Below are 14,270 nucleotides of genomic sequence, written 5' to 3' on the forward strand. Positions count from 1 at the left end.
ATGGGTCTCTGCATATTGCATTATTATACTCAGACTTTGCTGCCCGTTTCTTCATATTTTTCAAAGATTCTCATATTTGAAAGAGAAAATCTGATCATCTCGGGCCACAATGCCATAAAATTCAACCAAATGATTTATGAAGAAATATATTATTATATTTTATTGCCGGAATCATTTATCGTGTGCACATGTTTTTCTATGTTAATATTATCCAAATGGAAAATACGTACTAATATAATTTTAATAATGTCCAGAAAAAGAAAAAGAAACACATAGGTTATAATTTTAAAAAATTCTTTACCAAGAGTAATAGCACATAACACGGATGAATGGTTCAAATATTTCAATGCATCAATATTTTTGTCTCTGTACTTTTGACATGGATTCTATCCAGTCCTTGAGCTTTAATTTAATGCAATTTAATTTTTATAGTTTTAATTCAACTGTAACTTAGTTTTAACCTTTGACTTGATAAAATTTAATTCTTGTAATTTAAGACATTTGAAATGTTAGTCTTTATATTTTAAGAAATACATTATATATTCCATAATGACTTTTTTTTAAATAGTTAAAATTAGAGGGATTCATTTGTAATGTGTTGAAGTTTAGGAAGTGAGTTTTAACTGACTGAAAATCAAAAGGAATGAATTGCATTGAATCAGAGTTTAAAAATTGAGTTGTCAGAAAGAAATTACTCCCTCCGTTCCTTATTATAAGAGACATTTGATGCTTATGGCATGTTCCTATATATAAGAGACACTTACAAGTTGTCTCTACTTTTTTGTGTTGATTTACTATTTTACCCATATTTATTATCTCCAACTCACACTCTCTCTTCCTCCCACTTCTCTTTCTTTTAATAATTTAATTATTCTCTCTCCTTATTAATGAGGGTATTTTTGGAAAAAAATTATACTTTTTACACATTAATTGTTTTTAACTAATTTTAACTGTTTTTTTTATCAACGTACTTCAGTTATTTGTCTCTTATAATAAAGAAGGAGGGAGTAGTTTTCTTTAAGGAGAAAAAAAAAAAAAAACAGGTCTTATCCCAAGACGTGCAGCTTGGAAAATAAATAGGTGAGACTGAAGCATGAAAGGCAATATCTCATTGTTTGGTTTACACAGGGTCAACCCGTCATGATCTTCCGCATATCTTTCATTGTGTTTTCCTTTGTTTTCTTTCCCAAGTAAACTGCAACAAACAAGACTCTCGTATTCCATCTTTGACTTCAAACTAAGCTCTCTCTCTCTCTCTCTATATATATATATAAATATATATATGGTCATACATATCTGACTTTGATAATATACAACTCCATCGTATATACATACATATATGGAATCATACTTCAACCAAAACATTCCATGATAACGACCTCCCTGCCTGCCTCATTAACTAACTCTCTAATCGCATTATCATATCACCACCCATTACTGCACTTCCAACTCAATTTCTTCTTCTCCCTCCTCCGCTAATGATGATATGGTCTTTTCTCATGTTAAATATTGTTTCAAATCATTGTACCATTTTTTTAATAGGAAAAACGAGTGTATTTATACTATCTCCGGTCCTTAATATAAGATTTTGTTTGACTTTTATTTTAATCTTAAATATAATACCTCAATTCACTTTGTCTCTTATATTTATACATTTTTTTTAAGATAGTCCTTCTAACAATAGTAGTTCTAGCCAATATACTTGATTAGCAAGGATATTTTAAGAAAAACAACACCTATTTATTACAAATAAATAACTTAACTTCTTTCCTTAATTTTTTCCAATTAGTCAGCTAGCTCTTATAATTAGGACCGGATATAGTATCTTTTTCCAAACACACATATATATATTATGCATGATCATGATGAACATGTTCATAGAAATTGTGAAAAGTTGCAGAAGCAGTGGGACGAGCCGGTCTTGTTCCATCTGGGGCTTGCGAGGGAGCTCATGTTGTTATAATTTGTAGGATCGATAGTAGAATTAAAATGTAGTTAAGAGACAAAAGCAGGCAAAATGAGAATGACAGTGCATCACGCGAGTCAATCTTCATGGTCACCCAGTCAGCCAGTAGGGAAAAAAATAATTAAAAATGAGTGGGTGGAAGGGAAAGTTACGCGTAATAATATTATATGAGGCACATGGGTCTACAAAACTTAGGCTTAGGAAACAATATTCAACAATACGTTAATACTCCTCCGATCTTTATTATAAGACTCAATTTGACTTTTTATTTGGTCCTAATTATAAGACCCAATCTATTTTCTCTCTTATATTTATGCATTTTTTTCCAAGATAATCCTTCTAATAATGATAGTTTTAGCCAATATACTTAATTAGCAAGGATATTTTAGGAATAACAACATTTATTTATTATAAATAACCAACTTAACTTACTTCCTTAATCTTCTCAAATAAGTTAATTGGGTCTTATAATTAGGACAGGAGAAGTATAAAGACAGCGTAGAAAACGGAGTGCGCAGAGACATCGATGATAACGAGGTGTTTGGAGGGACTCATCGGACCAGTGGCGTGTAATTGAAGTGAAGACAACACACGTACATTGCTCCTTGATTACAACCTTCATCATTAATTCATTAATCGAGGATTAATGTTTAATTTTGGAGTTTGTTCAGAAATTAATTTTTTTGAAAATTAATATCACTTTGAAAGTATTAAAAAAAAAAGCAACATCGCCCTGACTGTTAAAAGAATTATATATTAACATTAGTTTTTTAAACAATTAGGCTTTTTTTAATCACTTTTGGGTGATATTAATTATAAAACAACTTTAAGTTACCCGCAGCTTCCATACAAAAATTTTATATATGAAATTTCAATATATTTTTCTCTCATACTTACCATTGTTTTAAACTAATTTATTTAATTTATAAAATGATATAAAATATAATGTTATAGTACTCCTTCGGTCCTTATTATAAGACCCCATTTGACTTTTTATTTGGTCCTAATTATAAGACCCCAATCCATTTTGTCTCTTATATTTATGCATTTTTTTCCAAGATAATCCTTCTAATAATGATAGTTTTAGCCAATATGCTTAATTAGCAAGGATATTTTAGGAATGACAACACTTATTTATTATAAATAACCAACTTAACTTACTGCCTTAATCTCCTCAAATAAGTCAATTGGGTCTTCTAATTAGGACTGGAGGAGTATATAGTTATTTTAAAAAGACAAGGTTATATTTATTATGAATAATTAATTCATCTAATTTTTTTTGAACTTACTAATAAAAATTAAGTAATTTTTATATGAAAAATTAAAAATAAAAAACTACATGACTCGTTTTATGATTTTAATATTCTCCTAATTCCAACGAGTTGGTCAGGGACAGATGCACATATATTGCTAGAGGACATGCTTAGGAAAACATACCTCATACGTTGCCGACCACACCTCTCATTAATTTCCATCATCACGTTTGTTATTCTTCTGTTTTAATGTGACGTATGATCAGATCCACCTTGAATTGCCAAAATGTTCCTATTTGACTCCTTTTAAGTTCAATAACACGTCCCTCTTTTATTTCGTGTTAATCATACGTAAAATAAGGGGCAGTGCTATCACAACCTTCTCCATGAAAAATCACTTTGGTGCTTGTTTGGAAAGGTGTCAAAAATAACTTTTTTTAATCTTAATTTAAACAATATAGTACTACCTTCGATTCTTAATATAATACCTTGTTTGACTTTTATTTTTGTTTCAGATATAAAACTCTAATATATTTTATCTCTCATATTTATACATTTTTTTCTAGGATAATTCTTCTAACTAATAATTCTAGCCAACACACTTAATTAGCAAAGATATTTTAAAAAAGACCACCTATTTATTACAAATAACTAACTTAATTTCTTTTCTTAATTTTTTCAAATTAGTCAACTAACTCTTATAATTAGGATACGAGATAGTATAAGATAAGTATACAAAAGAAGTTTTGCTTCAAATTTTATACCAACATATAAGTAATTCCAAACTAACATAAAAATGAGCAAAATTCTTCATTCAATAAGTAGAGTCACTGTTTACAACTTTGAGTCTTTGATCCAATCAGTAGCATGACCAAAACTGTCTCTCTACAGCAAACGAATTCAAATTGGAAAAAAAAGAAACCAGAAATCCCAGTACAAGACCCTCATCAATCATCAATCATCATCACCTTGTTTCTCCTCTGGCATGGAGGAGAGAAAGAGGTGAATTAGTGTTAAAAGAAGCAAAATGAGTACCATCTGTGTCTCTATGCTCAGTATAAGAACTAGCACTCATCTTCCCAAACGAAGAAGATGCAAACGAATTGAATAAGAACTCATCAAACCCTTCCCGGTTTCGATTCCCTCCTCCTGGTTTTCTCAAACTCTCTGGCAATTCCACTTCTCCTTCCAAATACATCACCAATTGTTTCATTCTGGGCCTGCCCTCAGGAACATCATTCGAACAAATCAAACCCAGTTTCAACACCGTCACTACTTCTGCTTCATCATATTCCCCGTTCAGCTTTGGATCCACAGCGTCCAGCAACCTCCCTTCTTTGTACTTGTCCCATACCCAATCCACTAGAATTAACTCTTCTGGCAAAGCCTTCGGTTCAATAGGTCTTCTTCCGCAAACCACTTCGAGCATGAGAGCACCGAAAGCAAACACATCGGAGCTCGTTGTGGCTCTACCAGTTCGAGGTAATTCAGGAGCTAAATAGCCTAATGTACCCACCACTCTGGTCGTACTTGGGTTGGCCCCGTGCTCGTACAATCTAGCCAAACCGAAATCTCCTAATCTTCCGTTGAGTTCATCGTCTAGTAAGACGTTGCTTGCTTTGACGTCTCTGTGAAGGACGACTTGTTCATATCCTTCGTGGAGATATAGGAGAGCTGAGGCGACGCCTTTTATGATGTTAAACCTTTGTTCCCAGGTGAGAACAGTTTCTCGCCGGTCGAATAGGTACTTGTCCAAGCTCCCATTAGCCATGTAATCATATACGAGGAGGAGGTCGCCTCGCCGGCGACACCAACCCAGAAGCTGAACGAGATTCCGGTGACGGAGCCGCCCAATGCTGGCGATTTCAGAGACGAACTCCCTGAGGCCCTGTTTGGAGTCGTGGGAAACTCGTTTGACTGCGACCTCGGTTTTCGAACTCGGGAGTATTCCTTTGTACACTCGACCAAACCCACCTTGTCCGAGGAGCTCCTTATCCTTGAAACCTCTTGTCGCTTTCTTGAGCTCTTGGTAGGAATATCGATGGGGTCCGATTTCTAGCTCCCACGCTTCTATTATGTCGGCGTTTTTTATTTTCCTAAACAAATAAATACCGAGGACTATCGCCGATAACGTAATCAGTATGACTGGCACTGTTACGCCGATGATGAGCTTCGTCGGCTGCTTCTTCGGACCTGGAAGATGTGGGAGAGAAGAGAGATCGAGAGCTCGTGCTGGACCATTGATTTTGAAGCTCCAACCCAAGATGTAATGGGAGCTAGCAAGAAGACCCGTGGAAGCAGAGAATCCAACATACATATAATCTTCAAAAATCGGCGAGAGATCTACAGGAAACGTCAACAGTGGCTTTCTGGGTTTTGTAGAAGAAGGAGAGAGAGTAACACTCACGAGATTTGCAGCCGAATCGTAATCCACCCAAGCCATAATCGGCGTCCCACCGGAGAGATTGAGATCTCGCTTCTTTACACCTGAATCGTCGGGGTAATACGCTGCAGTCTCAGATGCGTTGGAGACTAAGCTGTTTAAGTCTATTCCAACATGGTTGTCGTTCCTGTCGTGGAATTCGAAGTCCTGGACGGTGTCGAACTCGACGGCGAAGAAATGGTTGGAGAAATTTCCGCCATCGGAGTTATTAAGAAGGCCAAGATACTGACTGGGTAAGCCGTTGAGATTTTTAGAAGTTGCTATAGTAAAAGCCAAGCCATGGCCACCGAGCTTGAAGAACACAGGGACAGTGACGAGAGCAAAAGAAGCAGAGAAGGAGAAGGCTTTACCAGAAGACGAGTTCTTGAACCGGAATGGAGACGAATAAAAAGCATGACCCTTTAGTCTACTCGTCTGGTTCGTCAATTGCAAGATTCCGTTTTTCTCGATTTCTGCTATACCGTTCAGTGTTATGTTGGTTCCGGCACCCTTAAATCCGGGGAAGAAAACCTCGTCAACCTGAGAAAACACAGGAACGAGAAGGAAGAGAAAAACAGAGGAGAGTGTGAGAAGAAGGGCAGCCATGGTAAATAGGAATTAGTTAGAAGGAGAAGCGGGAATCAATGAATCAAGGAATATGAGGGGAAAGGGATAGGGATTATAAGAAACAAAGCATGATGAAGAAAGAAAAAAGGGAAGGAAAGGTAATGAGGCAAATAAGGAATGGTTGTGTCTGGTGCGGTAAGAGTAAAAGGAAATAATAAGCTTTCTTTCACTCAGAAGTCCATGCTTGGATGGAGCAAAGCAACAGAGTGAAAAGAGGCAGAGACGACAAAGAGAAGCAGCCTTTAATTAGAAAAATGATTTTTGTTAGCTTTAATGGGGATGGAAAGAGGGGCGACTAATGACTGACGTGCGTTTCTAGGATACTTCCTCAAACTTCTCTGGGTTTTGCTGGAGCTCATCACTTTGCTTTGGGAATATCACCCTTTGAAAACCCAGTTAAAAACATAAATTCCATTTGAGGCCCCGACATTTTCATTCGTCATTTGAAAATGTTCCTTCCTATTCTGGAAAAAGAATAAAAGAGCTTTACAATCTTCAAATTATAATTTGTAGTTCAATTAAGAGTGTTTTTAATTAACAATTGGAAAGTATTCATTATTGAATTTTAAATAATATTATTAAAATAGGACTTAAAAATAATATATACTACTTCCGGTCCTAATTATAAGACCCAGTTGACTAATTTGAGGAGATTAAGGAAAGAAGTTAAGTTAGTTATTTGTAATAAATAGGTGTTGTCTTTCCTAAAATATTCTTACTAATCAACTATATTGGTTAGAACTACAATTATTAGAAGGACTATCTTGAAAAAAAAATACATAAATATGATAGACAAAATGGATCGGGGTCTTATATTTATGATCAAAATAAAAGTTAAACAAAGTCTTATATTAAGGACCGGAGGTAGTATTATTATATCAACAAGTTGAAAATAATAGAAACTTGGTTGGAGTCTTTTTTAACTACACGTTTTGTTCACATCTGTTCTTCAATTTTCAAGATATATAAACAAGTTGGAACAAGTTGAGAATTCTAAAATCTAAGTTGAAACCTTTTTAAACGAAGCTCTTTTTTTTTTTTTTTTTAAGGATTCTCAATTCATATACTATGTTTTTTTTTAAAATTAAAGGATAAATATGGAAGAATACTTAAATTAAAATAATGCCAATGGAATTTTTATTGGATTTTGAATGGGATTAATAGGGAAGTGTGGGTGACGGGGTAGTTTCTTTGAACATTGGATGGATGTGAAGCAAGGCTCCAAAATGAAATGCTAAAATTTTAGAGTTGTAAAGTATAATTGTTGTTCTTATTTGATCCCAGCTGTTATTTTGCCATTAATTAAATTTTGGACAGATTTTGGTTCAGCTCACTTTGTGTGCTCTCTTTCCTTGGGTGCTGTCCTTTTTCATGGGACCCACTCTGATCCTCTTCCCGTCCGGATCAAACCAGTACCCCCCCCATATGCTATTGCTGTCTACGCAATGCTGCCTGCACTCCCTTCCTGACTCATAGGGCTATTCACGGGACGGATCGGGACCGGGACAGGCCCGTCCCGGTTCCGTCCCGGTGAATAGTAACGGGACAGATTTTCTGTCCCGTGTCCCGGCCCGTCCCGGGGTTGTCCTGGTCCCGATCGGGACGGGACGGATCCGGGACGGGACCGGGACGTCCCGAACCCCCCTTTTTTTTAATTTTTTAATTTTTTTTTAAATTTTTAAAAAATTTTTAAATAAAATCTGATTTTTTTAATTATGTTTTTTTGGGCTTAAATCTTATAAAAACATCTTTTTATTTTTTATTTATTTGTTTGGACACTCTTAAATAAAAACTTAAAATATTACATATAATAATCATTAAAAACTCTAAACAAAAGCTTTTAATACAATAAAAACTTGCTAAAAATTCTAATCATCAATAATCTCAAATCATTAACAAATATAAAAACTTTAAATAAATATATCTATAGTTCCATACAATAGTCTCAAATCTTAAAAAAATATGAAAAAAATAATATTATATAAATGGAATAAAAAATTAAAAAAATTAAAAAAAAAAATAAAAAAAGGACTGGGACGGGACCGGGACGGGACGACCCCGTCCCGTGTCCCGTCCCGTCCCGGTCCTTTTTTTGTCCCGTCCCGGTTTGTCCCGTCCCGAAAAATTTCGGGATGGATCCGTCCCATTCCAATAAGACCGGAACCGGAACGGGCCGACCGGGACGGGTCATTCTTGAACACCCCTACTGACTCATAATAACGCTGTTGAAATATGTTAGATACTTAGATATCAACAATGCTTCCAACCAGTTAGGGTCCGTTTGGCATGGCTTTTGAGGGGTTTAAAAGTAGCTTATTTGTAGTGTAAGCCCGATTGGAAAAATCATGCTGTTTGGTTGGGCTTAAAAAAAAAGGAGCTTATGAAATTTAAGCCAGCAAACGTACGTTGTCTCTCAAGCTGAATTTTATAGCTTATTGAAGAGCTTATTTTCTACCAGAGCTTCTTTTCTCTCACTTCTGCCATATTTTCTCATTTCAACTTTCTTCGTTTTTTTCACCTCAGCTCTCCCACAATTTCGTTGCTGTCAGAGGGTCCTTTTTTTTTTATTTTCTCCTTTGTTGTTCTCCCACTTCTATCATTATTCCCTATTTACTTCTTCTTTTTTTATCAAGCTTTCATCACCCATGACCCCTCTCAGATTAACGTAAAGGCTCATTACTTTGCCGCCCAAGGAGCTTCATTTTTAAAATATTTTTTTTTATTTTTAAAATTTTAAATTTTAAATCACCTGTTAAATTTCACTTCTTCATATTCAATTAATTTAAATTCATTATATTATACAAATTTTTTTATCATATTTCGTTATTTATTAAAACTCATACTCATTTTGGTCATTTTACAACCAGACTTAGTTTTACTCAACCATAATCCAAACAACTTTTTATCAATCTTACTTTTGCAAGCTAGCTTTTTTAAACTCCAATCCAAACACAATTCAGCTTATTCAATTTAGCTTTTACCCAACTTCACTTATCCATAAGCTACTTTTTCAATAAGCTACTTTTCCAATCGCTAATCCAAACGGGCGCTTAATTTTTAGGTGAGCAGGGCTTTTCAGTTTTCATCAGTCCCAGTCAGAAATATTTCACTCATCTTTGTTATTTTCAGTGATCATACGTTCACCTAGTGAAGTTAAAGATTGTGAGCAGCCTTTTCGTACAAAAACTTAGTTTCCGTTTACTACAAAACATAAAAAATAAAAAATAGGGATTAAAATTAAAAATATAAAATTATATTAAAAAAATATTTAGTATAAGTAATTATATGATACTTGGGATGAGACAAACTTATATATGTAGGATTAAAAAATATCATGAGGGGAGGTGATATTCTCCAATACTATCTATATGGGATTGTCTAATCTCATGTGATAAGAAATCACTCATGCTAAACATTTTTTTAACATATGTTTTTAATCGCAATCTCAATGCTTATCTCTTATTTTCAATACTCCATACCAAATGTAACCTAAGTGTTCAGGCCTTAACATAAACCAAAACTAGGAGGTTATGGTGGATAAAAACAAAACTACCACTTCGGTCTTAATATAAGAGTTAGTTAATTAATTTAAATAGATTAAAAAAATAAGTTAAGTTAATTGTTTATAATGAATAGGTGTTATTTTTTTAAAAATATTTTTGCTAATCAAGTTTATTGACCGGAACTATTATTATTATAAAGACTATATTGAGAATAAGTACATAAATATGATAAACAAAATGAATTAGAATCTTATATTTAAGATCAAAATAAAAGTCAAACAAGATTTTATATTATGAACCGGAACAATATAATTTTAAAAATAATTTTGTGGTATAAAAAATAAATAAATGAAAAGTTTGTCTTTGATTTAAAAAAAAAAACCTTTTAAAAAGTACTTTTAACGAGTTAATCCTATCCAAAGACTTTTGAATCTGACTCTTGTTAAAGTAATATCGAGGCAGCGATTCATCAAACTTTCTTCTTGTTCGGGGAGACGGCGTGATTCTTACTGCTGATTGCCAAACCCATGGATGATTGGCAAATTTATTTCAGTAATGGAATCAAAGAACATAACGCCCACCCGTTTTAGACTTTTTTTTTTTAAATTCCAAAAACAAAAAAACCATGGCATGCTGCTAGCTGAAGACTGTGATGTTTCGTAATGAAGTTTTTAGGGTTAATTAATCCGCAAGTCCTTATAGTTTCAATCAATTTTGAATCAAATCCTTATAGTTTTTTTTCTTTTTATTAAGTCCTTATACTTTTACTTATTTTTAATTAGGTCCTTGCATTTATTTCTCTTTTTATTAAGTCCTTATAATTTCACTAAATTTTTAATAATGTCCATGCAGTTTTAATTTTTATTTATTAATTAAATAGATTAATACTGAAATATAAAATATTAATAATTATATAATAAAAATAAGTAATATAAATAATTAATTCAGGAAAATTTTTGGAACAATTAATTTTTTTGTTAAAAAAATAAAATTATTATAATAATTCATTATTTCTAGAATATTATGTTTATAAACTAATATTAAATAATATATATTATTTATGTTTATAGAATAGTACTATTAGAATTTATAAAATAAAGAATAAAAAATTCAGGGACTTAATTAAAAATAAAGTAAACTTATAAGGATTTGATAAAAAGAAAAATAAATGCAAGGACCTAATTAAAAAACAGGAAAAAGTATAAGGACTTGATAAAAAGGAAAAAAATTATAGGGACCTGATTCAAAATTGATTGAAACTATAAGGACTTGTAAATTAATTAACCCAAGTTTTTATAAAAGGATATTAATGAGAAGGCCAAGAATGATGTGGGTCCTTTAGGGAGGGAAGAAACCGGCAGCTCGCACATTGCAATAATAATGATTCTAACGACTCCAAGCGTGCGCTGGCCAGCCTTTTTTGATTCCATAACGGAGGCCTTCAAATGGAACGAGCTCTGCGTACATATGGATCTTATCGAAAAACAAAGTATGTGAAACGTGTTATTTAATTTAATTCGTTATTAAATTACAGTTTTTATTTGGGGAAAAAAATAAAATTTGAAATGAAAGCAATTTCGGTTGAAGAATTTTTGAAGGGGAAAAAAAAAATACTCTACCCTATTTTTTTCGGGCCAAAATACTCTACTTTATAGCACGCACCCGAATGTGTCTAAATTCAGTGATAAGAAAAATGATAACATTTAGACTAAATTTTTTTATATTTATTATGTTAAATTTTTTAATCAGACATGTATTAAAAAAATAAAATTTGATAAATACTTAGAGCGCATGTTGAATTCCGATCATAGTATGAAAGGGTTTATAGAAAGGGAAGCTAGTAATACATCTGTTTTATGGGGAGAATAGCTGAGACAAGGTTTAAGCAACAAATTAAATATACACTTCTTCTTTTTTCTTTTTTCTTTTTTCAGTGTGTCACTAAAACTATAACGTGGTCTAAGGATGCAACAAATATTGAGGGTGATATGAATAATTCAATGCAAGATCGGTTGCAAACAAATTAGTTAAGTTGATTATTTTCAACAAATGTGTGTGAATTTCTTTAAATTATCCTATTTAATTATATATATCATAATTATCTTTTGGTGCAAATTCCTTACCATTAATAAGGATTTCATTAAAAAATATTATAAATTTTAAAAATAAAATGAACAAAATCTTATATTTAGAACTAAATTTAACATTCAATTAGTTTTTATATTTAATACAGAAAATAATATTTTTTTTAATTCTAAATATGAGAACCAACAAATAGATTTCATATTTAAAAGCAGAAGAGTATTACGAAAAAAGAAGAGGAGACGGGCATAGTGGAAAGAGACCACAGTATTGGAAGGTTAGGTGGCGGTTGCTCACCAAAGGCAGAATCAAAGAATTTTCAGATTCAGACACAAGGAAGGCAGCTTCGTGCTTCCTCGCCATTCCCATTCTCGAATTCTTCAAATTATTACAACAAGCGTCTCAACAAATTTGACTCTGCCTTCCAAGTTCCAATCTTATCCGCCACTTCATTATTTGATTCATTTTATATCTTCACCCATGACGGCAACTCATCCCCATTTGGGTTCTGTTTCCCGCGGTCCTATTCTGGATTTTTATTTGGCATCATTTTTTCCTGCCTGGTCTCAGAAAGCGACATTTCTCCACTGCATTTTGACATATTGGAATTACAATATCGTGTTTTCCAAGTTTTGTACGTATATTGTTGAAACATGACGTTTAAGTCAACAAAGTAATAAATTCATTATCTTTTACTAATTCAATTACAACCTTATCTATAACTTTTAAGTGTTGTTTCTGCTGTCAACACTTGTCGTTCCCCCGGGGTTTGCAAACCATGTTGACGAATGGCGGATTAATTTGAGTAAATTTTAAAAAAAATAAGTTAATTATTATTATAAATAGATATTATTTTTTTATTGAATCTTCTTACTAATCAAATTTATTAGTTACAACTATTAGAAAAACTATTTTTAAAAAAAAGATAAAAATAATAGACAAAATGGATTGAGGTCTTATATTTAGAATCAAAATAAAAATTAAACGAAGTCTTATATCTCTGTTTTCTTCTTTTTTGGATACAAAATATTGGGGGAAAATAGTATATGAAATGTGTTATTTAATTTTGTGGATGTCGTTCATTGTCACAGGGAATATCTCGCGCGCATGATGGGGGTTTTTTCATATTTAAGTCGGAGAGTTTAATTTAATTCGTTATTAAATTACAGTTTTTATTTGGGGAAAAAATGAAATTTGAAATGAAAGTAATTTCGGTTCAAGAATTTTTGAAGGGGAAAAAAAATACTCTACTTTATTTTTTTCGGCCAAAATACTCTACTTTATAACTCGCACCCAAATGCGTCTAAATTCAATGATGAGAGAAATGATAATATTTAAGCTAAATTTTTTATATCCATTATGTTAATTTCTTTAATCACATACATATACAACGACAACAACAAACCTTATCCCACTAAGTGGCATCGGCTACATGAATCACACGACACCATCGTGCTCTGTCAACAATCCAATAATTAGATATGTTGTTGACCAGAAGGTTTCATTCAATGGCCTCATTAAGCATTCTTCTCAGTCTTCCTCTGTCTCTTTTTATGAGACTCCATATCGTCTGATCTACCCTCCTCACCGAGGCCTCAAATGGCCCTTTCTGCACATGTTCAAACCATCTTAAGTGATTTGCAATCATTTTTTCTTGGATAAGTGCCACACCGACTCTTGCTCTGATATTTTCATTCCGAATCCTATATTTTCTTGCATGATCACACATCCATCTTAACATTTAATCACATACATATATAAAAAATAAAATTTTTAAGAATATAATTTTAGTAGATATCTAGCGTGCGTGCTGAATTTCGAGAAACTAGTAATACATCTATTTTATACAGAGAACAGCTGAAACAAGATTTAAGCAACAAATATCAAGGTACTAAAAACCAGACCGGTTACTAAACTGGTCGGGACAGTGGGTCAAGAGTTAGTAGATCAAACCGGGATCAACCCGGAGTCAGACCGGTATTAGTTAAAATAATATATTCTCGAATTTATATTGATTATTTTAAATAAAAATAGAGTGAAGATATCAAAACAAATGTCAAATAATAATAAACATAATATTTACACGTAAAATTAATAATATATGACTTATTTTGAAATTATAATAATATATATAACATTTGTGTTCCATCAATAATGTATATAAAATAAATTAATTATATATAACAAATAATACTCCACTAAATTCGTTCCCAATTTAAATTGTGGTTTCATGTTTTATGGTGATGCCCCATATATCTTTACCTAGGAAATATAAACCGTATTGTTAGCAATTAATACTCATCCGGTTCTTAATATAAGACCCATTTAACTAATTTGATTAGATTAAAGAAATTAGGTAAGTTAGTTAGTTATAAGAAATGTGACACGTTTTTCCTAAAATACCATAATCATCTTTC

The 14,270-nt window shown here is 32.5% G+C and overlaps 1 protein-coding gene across 1 annotated transcript; it reads right to left on the minus strand.

The window, feature by feature from the left end:
• Positions 1 to 4,005: 4,005 nt before the first annotated feature.
• Positions 4,006 to 6,398, minus strand: LOC114741079 (L-type lectin-domain containing receptor kinase S.4-like). The gene has a single exon (XM_028929340.1). The coding sequence runs from the start codon at positions 6,245 to 6,247 to the stop codon at positions 4,184 to 4,186; it is 2,064 nt and encodes a 687-aa protein (XP_028785173.1). The 5' UTR covers positions 6,248 to 6,398; the 3' UTR covers positions 4,006 to 4,183.
• Between the last annotated feature and the right edge of the window lie 7,872 nt (positions 6,399 to 14,270).

The sequence above is a fragment of the Neltuma alba genome, unplaced genomic scaffold, assembly GCF_004799145.2.
Source record: "Neltuma alba isolate B1F8T4 unplaced genomic scaffold, ASM479914v2 tig00003266_pilon, whole genome shotgun sequence".
NCBI classification, from domain to species: domain Eukaryota; kingdom Viridiplantae; phylum Streptophyta; class Magnoliopsida; order Fabales; family Fabaceae; genus Neltuma; species Neltuma alba.